The following is an 11,218-nucleotide window of genomic DNA, read 5'->3' as shown; positions in this document are numbered from 1 at the left end:
TAAAGAAAGGGGAAAAGGTTTCTAAAATTATGGCACCTTTTCTAAGTTTTTATAATTATAAATTAATGCAATATGCAGTGTTCCAGTGGCTTTGATACTCACAAAAGATCATGCCTGCTGTTCACAGTTTGGCAAGACATCCCCTTTGCACTGGAGTCTGAGAAGGTATTTTGGTGTTAAAAGCTCTGATTAAGAGGAAGGGAAGGTCTGTTAATCTAATCACTAACAGAGATTAATACTATTGTAATGGGGATTATTATGAACATGACGTTAATACCAATATCAGAAAACCTTTAACCTCTGTATGTAGAAAGGGCTGAAAGAAGTCAAGATACCAAAAAGAGGTAACACAGGCAACCCTTAAGCATCACTATTGCAGGATGTTTCCCTCGGGTGAAGTGCTGTTCCCCAGACCTTCTTTTGACCCAGCCCCATGGAGGCAGAGGGATTTGCCAGTTCCTCCAAAGGGATAGGAGAGCTGGCTGGCCTCCATTGACATCAGTCACTCTGTGGCCAAGTGTAGCAGCTGAGAATGTAGTTTCCAGGACTGGGCAAGGAGCTGTGGTCTCTGTGCAGGCAGGCACGGAGTGATCGTTGGTGCGAAACCGTTTGGATCCCTTGAATCTATTGTTTAGCTGTTCTTTTAGGTCTGGTTGAATCTGTTTTCAGAGTAAGAAAAGCATAGTTACAAAGTATGCAGAATTGGGAACATTTAAATTATCAAGAAGACAACGACACTTGACAGCAAGGTCCTTACCACCCATTCCCCCAAATGCTTGTGCATTGAAACTTTGTGTGTTGGGTAGCATGTTCCACTTGGCCAAGGAATGAGTTTTCAAGGTGCCTTGTGCACAGTGAAAGAGCCATCAGGTCATTTTGGACAGAAGTGAATCTGAAATGCACATCTGGAAGAGCCCTGTCCCAATCCTTCTGGCCAAGTTGTTTATCAGTAGTGGAAAGTTCTCAGCTTCAGTGTTTCTCAATAGCATCTCTAAATGCTATGGGGCCAGCTTCTGGTACCCAGGCACAAAATGAACGAAAGGCAGGCTGGAGGGAGGGTGATGTACCCCCCCAGCACAGACCAGGCACGCTGGGTTGGGTCAGAGGGGCAGCCACCGCAGTCAGGGGTGCTTTCAGTAGGTAGCCTAGCCCAGACTCCCCTCCTTGTGGTTACAGCTCTGCAGGGAACCTGTTAGCAGCTGACTGTGGGTGTGTATGTCCCCTCTTCACCCTAAACCTTCCCCTGTGGGGGAGTGCACTTCAGGACTGCAGTGTGTCACTCGTGGCTTAAAGAATTTCTGTCTCAACAAGTAGACAAATCTGCCTCAGCCCTTGTCTAGCCTCTCCCTTCGCTGCTCTTCCTCTTTGGCCAGACTTACATGTCTAAGGTGGATCTCATTCCCTGTGATTGGGAATGTGGGAATTTCCTGACTCCATCCTCAGGTGGGGAACTCAGAAGACACAAAACGGCAGATCTGGTTTCCTGTTTTCAGTGAAGTGTTTGTGAGCAGAAACAATAACCCTATAAAGATATATGTAGTGACAATACGTTGCTCTCCTCAAAATGGTAGAGCATGAGTGGGAAATTACTAAAAATATTTCTGTTCTCCCACGGAAATGTGGCTCTGTTCCACTTCTCCCTCACACAGATGGAGAGGATGTGCCTCACAGAGCAGTTCCTCTTCTACGGAAATATTTTTTTTGGTCAAATCAGAAACCTCCAAGTGTTTCTGGACTTCTTATCCACAGAGACTGCTCAGGTCTTCCAGGGGATCAGAGGCAAAATGAGGGGGAAACAAATCAGGGTGTCACTGTGCTTTGAGCAACCCTGTCTATGCGAGGTGTCCCTTCCCATGGCAGGGGTTAGGAACTAAATGACCTCTGAGGTCCCTCCCAACCCAAACCACCCGATGGCTCTGTCATTCTACGCCAGTTGCTGGAGTTCTCCTGTGGAGTGCAGGAGAAGTCCTTCGTTCTTCAGAAGCAGTGTCATAGTTCAGGTCAGGGGTGCTCAGGAGATAGTTCCTCTTTACCCTTGTTTTGGTGTGTATCATGGAGTGGGCTTGGGCTGTCCTCTCCAGATTGCTGTGGCATGGCACAGCAGCAGGGCTGCCCTGATGGCTTTTAGGCCATCACTCCACATGAACAGTGTCCAGAGAAAATTAATTGTGGTCCCCTTCCACCTTTATGCACTCCTGTAGAAGAAATCAATTTGGCCAGCTGTCATTAAGTGCTAAGCCCCACATTCTGTATGCAAGCAAAAATGTTCTTCCTGTCCATGGGACTTAAAGTCATTTCGGGTCTAGTTTTTGTGCCACTGTTCATGGGTGGAAATTTACTGATGAAACCACCTCCCCAAAAGAGGACCTATCAGTTTCCATGTTTCCAACAGTGGATCTGATGACCTTTTGCAAGATCAGAGCTGAACAAAAATTCAATTATGAGCTAAAAGAGGGTATTAGAGCTTAGAAAGACATACAAAAGCAATGGGTGTGTACTTTTGGAAGGAATCTGTGCTGTATCTGTAAGGTAACCTCTTACACTTCACGTGATGCAGACTGCAAAATGCCACCAGAGGCATTTATTGTGAAAGTGGCAGTCCCCAGAACTTTGCATATATTTTTTTTTGCATTGTGTCATATGATATGAGTATATGAATGCCTCCTAACTCTTTGTAAGCATGAGGCAAGTGTGAGAGCAGTGAGGCAAGAAAGATGAAGCTCTAACAAGATTAATTTGAATGCAAGACAAAACACATTTGTTTAAAAAAAAAAAACAACCCACCTTGAAATAGGTTTCTCTTGGAATGCTGCTAAACATGACTTTATGAGTAATGCATGTTTGTCTGCTTGTCTGTTTAAAACACATGGCTTTTTGCTGGTTGGGAGCTTCATTTGGGTGGTTGGTATGTACATGACAAGTTTCCTGCAGGAGCTGGTGCAAATACAGTCAATAAAGGACAGGTTTTAGTCTTGAGTGGAGGACTGTGAAGAAATCCCTTTTACAGTCCTCTTCATTATCATAGAATCACAGAATGGTTTGGGTTGGAAGGGACCTTAAAGACCATCTAGTTCCAACCCCCCTGCCATGGGCAGGGATACCTCCTACTACAAAGGTTGCTCAAAGCCACATCCAGCCTTCAACACTGCCGGGGATGGGGCATCCACATCTTCTCTGGACAACCTGTCCCAGTGTCTCACCACCCTCACAGTAAAGAATTTCTTCCTAATATCTAATCTAAATCTCCCCTTTTTCAGTTTAAAGGCATTTCCCATTGTCCTGTCACTACACACTCTTGTAAAAAGTCCTTCTCCACTTTTCCTGTAGGCCCACTTTAGGTTCTGGAAGGCTGCTATAAGGTGTCCCCAGATCCTTTTCTTCTTCAAGCTGAACAAGCCCTACAGGTCTTGGTGACCAATATAATCTTGCTTTCTTGAAAGCAGGAAAGAGGTTTAGTTCCTCCTACAGGCAAATGTTATACAGAGTTTGAATCTAGGATCTAAGCAATAGGAGGTTAGATTTGGTGAAAATGTTGATTTCAACTTTTCATGCTTCCTAATGCTCCTGTCAACCTAATGGGACTAATAGAGCCTTTTGCTTTTCCACAGTACTAGTGTAAACTGTGAGGTTTTTTCCCGTATATTTTGTTTTAAAAGTGTGTGCCAGTTGGCTGATTGCTGTGTGAACTGAAACAAGCTGTGCTGTAGCTGGCCTGCCGAATTCGGTGAATTATTTAGTGAGAAAGGTTATTCATTCAGCAGAACTGAGCAGTCCTCCAGTTCGTGCTGTTTATAATTGAAAATGATTTCTGAGTGAGCAAGTTAATTATTTCTTGCTGTCTCACTACCCTCTACCTATTTTAAAACTGTGTATTGACCTTCAGGAAAAACTGAATTTCAGCCCTGTGGTTACTTGCAAATGCTGGATATTTTGGTTGGGGTGAATATTTACTGGTTTTCCTAGGAGGTTCAGACATAAATAAAAGTTTGGAGGACCTCCAGGTAAACACGTTCATGGTTCAGCACTTTAATGTGTCAATTAGCTAACTAACACTGTCAATAAATTGGACCTGTCAAAAATAATAGCTTCCTTTCCAGTCTTCATCTCGTGCTTTACCTGTCTGCTACAAGAAATACATTACACACCACCTAAAGCAGCATAAGCCAACTTTTCCATGCCTATAGCAAAAATTAACAAAGCAAGGCTGCTGTCTTCAAACCTGGGTCTCACACAAATTCCTCTCTCTCTTCCATTCCAACATGTGAGCCATATGACAGTCACACTTATTTCATTGACTGTGTATTTCTTTAGCAGGTGGGCTACAGAAGCATGTTGCAAATGAAAGAAGTCCACCTGTGTGCCAGCAGATGTAGATAAATGCAGTAGGTTGTGTTCACAGATGGACACCATAGCTCACAGGTTCAGTAGGCCTGCTAAAACGGAATGTTGTGTGCTACAAATGGCTTTGTTGCACAAAGCTGTGAATCAGTGGGGGATTTAAAACATTGTTCAAGCATGGGGCAGTTGTCCTGTAGCTGATATGCCTTCAGCAGTGGCTAAAGGAGGTGGCAGTAAGGATAGCAAAAGGTGGCCAAGTGTCTGTGGTAGCCATCTGCATCTCAAAGCAAAGCCCTGCCAGCCAGACACAGATTTCTCTGTCATGAACGTATCCAATCTCTTTTTGTGTCTCTGTAAACCCTTAGTGTCCACACATCCTGTAGAAGGGAGTTCCACAGCTTCATTTTACAAACAAGCACACCTTTTGTTTTGAATCTCTGCCTTCTGTTTTCATTAGATGTCCTCTAGTTCCTGCTTTAATATATTGTTTTCTTACATATTAAAACTTTTATGCAGGGTTTGGTGGGGGTTTTTTGTTTATTTATTATTACATAAAATTTGGTGTAATAGGCAATGACAGTGTGGTTTAGCTCTCAACATTTCCACCCACTGGAGATCAAAGCAAAAAGAATGAATACCCTAATAGTGGGAGTTCACTTTCATTTTAACTGAGATGTAACAACAAGTTATGAAGAAAAACATCTTGTGATGGTTATTCAGCTGTGTAAGATTGCAGCGTTCCACCCTGTAAGCAGCGATATGAGATTATCACAGTCTTTCAATTACAAGATATTCCCAGAAGGGAGAAGAGGCCAAGCAGCCCATTGTCCCGTTGAACAGCCCTGCCCTGGGAGGTCCCTCTGGGGGTGGTCTCGGGCAGCACAGCCAAATTGTTTGTGGCTGAAGCCAGGTGCAAGCCCTTTGTCCAGGTTTAAATATGTCAGTGATTTGCTTTATCCCAAGGGACTACTGCTGTCCATGGAGCTGAGTGCATGGCTGACTTCCTTGCAGAATGAGGGCCTTCTTGGCACATCCAAATCAAATCAGTGGCACATCCAGACAAGCCCAGGAAGGCCCAGGACCCCAGCCAGGGTCACTGCTGCCAGCCTCAAGGCTAGTCATATTATATCTGCAGCACACATGCACAACAAGGCTGATGTAAGACTTGCTTTGTGTGCACGGGGTGGCTCTGCAACCTGTGACAGCCCCTCATCAGACCATGTGGAGTTTCTCTTCTAAACCTCATGGGTACAACCTCTTGCAGATGCTACACCCGGTGTCATGGGATTATATTTTGGAGCCCTGAGTGTCACAGTATGTTTCTTACAAGCTAGACTCAGGTGATGATGCCCTGTGAAGGGCACACATCACCTAGAAGAACACACCCAGTGGTACAGTGATACTGTTCCAGCCAAAGTCTGATTCCATTAACAGTAGTGAGTGCCTGATGCTGCACAGAGAAAGGGGAACTATAGCAAAACCTGTCATGGTCCCAGTTCTCATACTAGCCTTGCTCTTTCTCCCACAGGTTACATCCAAGCCTGCAGAGGATTGATGATCTCTGCTGTCTGCCTGGGCTTCTTCGGTGCCGTTTTTGGACTGGTTGGGATGAAATGTACAAAAGTCGGAGGCTCTGATCAGACTAAAGCAAAAATAGCTTGTTTAGCTGGACTGATTTTCATACTCTCTGGTAAATATACTTTATTTCTATCAGTTTGCATATTTGAAGTCATACCGGAGCCGCTTCTTTTCCACAGAAACCCGTGCACAATCCTCCATGACTTCGTTGATTTCAGGGTCAGGCCCAAACCTCTGCTGCCAGCTCCACTGAATGGTTTGTCTTATGCTTTTCAGGGCTGTGCTCTATGACTAGTTGTTCCCTGTATGCAAACAGGATTACGTCTGAGTTCTTTGACCCTTCTTTTGTTGCACAAAAGTAAGTACTTTCCTATACCCGTAAATCTTTCAAACAAGTAGACCTTACATTTCCGACTGTGCACCAGCGCCTGTTTAGGTAGAGAGCAGCTGCTTCTTCCCTTGGGCAGAGGAGGAGAGTGGGCTGCAGTTTTACTTAATCACAATTTCTAACTGGAGTAACCAGGTGCTGAAATTCAATGAACAAACACTTTGCTGTGCAGTGACTGCTCTGCAATCCGTGTGCCCAGCTCTACTGCGGGCTGGCAGGGCAGCTGGGGTTAATTGGGAGTGAAGCCTGCCTGGATGCCAGAGGTGCAGCAAAAGGATTGCACAAGACAGAGGGGCTCATTAGGTGCATCATTTGATAGGGAAGGAAGAAAAGTATTTCCTTGAGCCTTTGATAGAAGCGGTTTCCATAAAGGTGTCAAGCACTGCGCAATCTTGATTCCTCGGGAGGAGAGGTTTCTGCAGGCTTGGTGGAATTTTGCTGGCAGATTTTCAAATCCAGGTGACTGAAATTTGGATCATAAACATTATCAGAACCCATGCTCTTATAAGCACGAACATAAATGCTTTGCCTACACTTGCAATTAAATTTAAGGGAATGAATATTTATAGAATTTTAGGATCCATATCAAAAATAATGAGCATCCCTAAAGACTCCCTTTAAAGCTGTGCAAATTCTCAGGACCTGCAAAGGAAGCAATCCACAAACCAGCGCTTGCATTTTGGATTGACATCTTAACTAACAAGTCTGAAAATGTTGGCTGTAAATTATAGCATCATAGACTTTCCTGTTTTACCTTCATACATGATGGAAACTCTTCTTTAAAGGCAAGGATTTTCAAGTTTTCTTGGCAGTGATTCCAGTATATGTCAAACACTGGGTATACGTTTCCCTGAAACCCAAGTAAGGGATCAGAAAGGAACCCTGAGCCTTTATGTTTCTCTTCGATAGAAAGAAAATAATCTGAATAAATAAAGAAAGAAAATAGTCTTAATAAATAACACTAAAGGGATCTACATTTGCAGTAGGGTTGATACTGCTTTTCCTGTGTTGAAAACAAGTTTGTATTCATTTTCTCCATAATTCTCCTATCGTTTCTGTTTATTTGATACAGTGAAGAGAGGATCAAAAGGGGTCCAAAAGAAAGAAGGATGTGAAGCTCTGTGAAGAAAATGGAGCCTGGCTATATAGACAGAAGTTAATTATTCATCAGGCTTACTGTTCTTAGTGAAAAATACCATGGTTGTTGCCAGAAAGTCCTTTTCCTACACTGTATTCCTACACTTGTTTGCTGCAAAAAAGCAGGCAGACCTCACAGTGGAATTTTACTGTGAAGGAATGAGAAATCCAGTTTAAATATTGAAATAATGGCAGTAAAACATCCTCTCCAGAAATTACCTTTTTTTCTGGAAAACCAGCACAACTCAGCTGTGGGCAGACATAATCATGACTGCAAAGATAAAGGCAGAGAGGAAATCTAGAAGTTTTAATTTGAGTTGTGCACAATGCATGTAGCTCATGCCATGACCTTGCATCAGACTGAGCTAATGATGGCATTCAGCTCCTTCCTCTCTCAACCAATGTAAAATTTCCTTTTTGTTGCCATCTGTGAACCCTTACTTTGTTACACATTGCAGGAGCATTTAATATGCTTTGCTGGTATATTATGGAAATTTGGTATTGTCTCTTCACTGAGAGAGGATTTCGGCCTTTTGCCTTTTACTGCACATTTCTCTCCTGAAGTTATTCTGGCAGTGTCAAAGACAGGCTTGAGATACTGTTGGTGGGAAACAAATGACACAAGATGTTCAGCATCTTGTTTCAGCCATCAGGATTTCCCTCCAGCCTTCTTTACTACTTTTAATTAATAGAACACTAACTCTTACAGTCTTTATCATTTTTGTCCCTTGCCACAGTTTGAACTCACATAATCATGATCATTCTTATTGATAAATGGCATTGTTTATCCAAATTATCTGACCAACTTCCCATTGTCTCTTATAGAGAATTGCTTCCCTTCAGCTTTCTTGTCCCTGAATTGATGGTGCATAGTTCACAGTCTCCATTTTGATAGATTTGAATCTGTTCCTTATTTTCAAAGGATTGTAAGAATCAGACAATCAAAGTGTTCGTTTCCCCTGGGTATTTGTACTGATTTGGAAGGAAGGTATGAAGGTCTGCTCTTTATGTAAGCTGATATCCAGTCAGCTGATGAAGCTTCCACTGGTTTGCTTAGAAGTTTACTTCATGGTCTTAATGTGTGTGACAACTAGAATATTTTTCTTCTGTACTGATATTGTACTTCAGTTCTTTCACTGAATTATGCCTCCGCAGATTTGGGAAGAATTAGAAGAAAATCTTCTTTTAGCCTGCTTGGTTAGTGCAGTTGAAGGTGGCTTTCAGTTCTCTGCAATTGAATTCACATGGTCCTGAGTGGTCACCACCTCAAAGCCTCTTCATCAACTTCTCGCTCCCGCCTGAGCTGCCAGTGATCTCCAGTCAGATGGATTTCACAGACTGGAGACAGTGGATATGCAGCCACAGACTTCAGACAGTGACTGCTTTGGTTCTTGCAGCCTAGAGTTTTAAGACTAGAGGAGTATGTTTCCTGCAAAGTTTTCCATGATAAAGGGGGAAAGGGGAAACAGCAAGTGCAGAAATTTATTCTAAAAAAGCCTATCTTCTCCTTTTTCTCTTTTTCTGGAGGTACCAATGTTTATAAGGGTTTTTTGGTAGGGTAAGGTTTTTTTACGTATTAGATTTTGGTGGGCAGTTTGCATTGGCTTTTTAAATGCTGAGAAGATCACAGAATCAGAGGATGCCAGGTTGGAAGTGACCTCAAGGAGCATCAGATCCAGTCTTTCTTGGCCACAGCACAGTCTAGATAAGATGGTCCAGCACCCTGTACAGGCAGATCTTAAAAACGTCCAGTGTTAGGGAATCCACCACTTCCCTGGGGAGGTTATTCCAACGGCTGATTGTTCTCACTGTGAAAAATTGTCCTTATGTGTCCAGTTGAAATCCCCAGGGGTAACCTGTACCCATTACCCCATACCTTTTCCATGTGACTACTTGTAGAATGGAGTCTCCATCTCCTTTTTAGCCACTGTTCAAATATGGAAACATGATGATAAGATCTTCCCTAAGTCTTCCTTTCTCAAGGTTGAACAAACCCAGTGCTCTCTGCCTTTTCCCACATGACAGGCTTCCCAGTCATCTTTGTGGCCCCTCTCTGGACTCTCTCCAGCTTGTGCACATCTATTTTGCACAGCAGAGACCAAAACTGAGCACAATATTCCAGGTGTGGCCTGACAAGCACTGAGTAGAGTGGGTGTCTTGGGGTGACTTCACCCCAAGACAGTGGGATAATGATTTCTTGATCTCTTCTTGATCATCTACCCAGGTGTTCCTGCAGGGTGGCTCTCCCTTCTGAAGTGTCCCCTTCCCCACTCACTTTGGTATCATCAGAAAACTCCATCAAGGATACACTTGATCCCATCATCCAGATCACTTGCAAAGATTTTTAATAGTCCAATATTAATCACTGGGGAAGTGTACTTGTGACATGTCGGTTTTAACAGGAGTCAAAAGACAGGTTGGATAAAACCCAGGGAGCCATACAGATGTTGATACTCAATTTAGAATCTTGTGTTTTCCTCCTAAGTACGAGTATAAATATCAGAAGGGTTGTTTTCTCTGTTTGCAGATGTGGAGGAAAGACCAGTTAGGTCAGCTCTGCAACTCATTGTCCTGGCAGTCACCCAAGATGGGTCGTATACACAATCTGTTTAATCATGGTATAGTAAAAAATGTTGCTTCAAAAGGTCAAACAATACTAACTACAAAGGCCGAATCCCAGGTCTTCTGTCTCAACTAGTAGGCACCAGTCAGGTACCCCTTTTCTACCCAATTCTATCAAATCTAGTCTTGGTTTCTTTTCTGTATGACTGAAGAGCTTCAGGAAGGGAAGATGGTGCTTTGTCTCCTTAAATCCCTCAGCCTCTGGCCAACCATTTAGTGTTGTTAGATAAAAATGTGGAAACTTGTGTTTCTCACTTTCTAGGCAAATGATCTTGGCAAATAAGCTGTTACTGCAACAGCCTTCCTGGACCTTGGTCCAGCTCTGTTCTCCAGCACTGTGGTGATCTGCATCGACTTCTGTGGGGAGCCTAATCCTGGTCCACACACCTTAGGTGTGCTCTGGCAGTCCTATAGGGATGAAGGGATCCCCAGGATGGGGCTTACCTCACACTGAGCTAGTCCCTTTGATCTGCCTTTGCAGATCAATAAAAGAGGTGCCTGGAAGGTGTTTCAGAAGTGCACTTTGTGTGTATTTCTGACATGTTGACTATAATGGGATCTTGGGTGATGAGCTCTGATGCAGATCTCTGCTTCTAATCAGAGAAATCCCTGTACTTGGACAGACAGAAATCTTGAATAACGTAAAAACTGTAGCACATGGTTGGAAATTAGAGCATAGGTAGAATTAAAGCTTTAGGGCTTTGGCAGATTTTGAAGTGAAACAGGACTGGGTGCAGGGTTTTCCAGGGTGAAAGGAGCTATGGTTCCCAGCAGTTTAAGTTGGGGTTTGGGTCCATAAGCCCCACATTGATGTTGAGGAAAGGTTCTGAGGCAGAGTCAGTTTCAGCTTAAGCTTGGTGTCTCCAAAAAGGAAGCCTGAACAAAGAAATCCCTGGGCCTTTATCCCCTCACAGTCTGTGCACCTGATCCTCATGTGCTCTTCACGAATCTTGCATGTGCCTCTTGGTCCACTGGTGATTTATGGTCTGGGGTCTTCTAACACCTCACTGGATTCTTTCTCCATGTCCATGTGGGCAGACCATTCATTGTTCTTATCTTCCAGCTTGGGCCAGCCTTGGGGCCCTCCAATGTCAGCCTGGTTATCTTCAGATAAGGGTTTTCTCTGTTTATTCCCCTGCTTGGCCTTTCCTGCTG

The 11,218-nt window shown here is 43.5% G+C and overlaps 1 protein-coding gene across 1 annotated transcript in view; it reads left to right on the top strand.

The window, feature by feature from the left end:
- Positions 1–3,263: 3,263 nt before the first annotated feature.
- Positions 3,264–11,218, top strand: part of CLDN10 (claudin 10) — an 11,781-nt gene continuing 3,826 nt past the window's right edge. Inside the window, exons 1-2 of the mRNA XM_017732633.1 lie at positions 3,264–6,028; positions 6,193–6,274. Of these exons, the coding sequence (XP_017588122.1) occupies positions 5,893–6,028; positions 6,193–6,274 (218 nt within the window). The 5' untranslated portion in view covers positions 3,264–5,892. The remainder of the gene's footprint in view (positions 6,029–6,192; positions 6,275–11,218) is intronic.

The sequence above is a fragment of the Corvus brachyrhynchos genome, unplaced genomic scaffold, assembly GCF_000691975.1.
Source record: "Corvus brachyrhynchos isolate BGI_N302 unplaced genomic scaffold, ASM69197v1 scaffold12, whole genome shotgun sequence".
In the NCBI taxonomy this organism is placed as follows: domain Eukaryota; kingdom Metazoa; phylum Chordata; class Aves; order Passeriformes; family Corvidae; genus Corvus; species Corvus brachyrhynchos.
The sequence above is the reverse complement of the archived record's forward strand: the minus strand, read 5'-3'. Positions and strand labels throughout refer to the sequence as shown.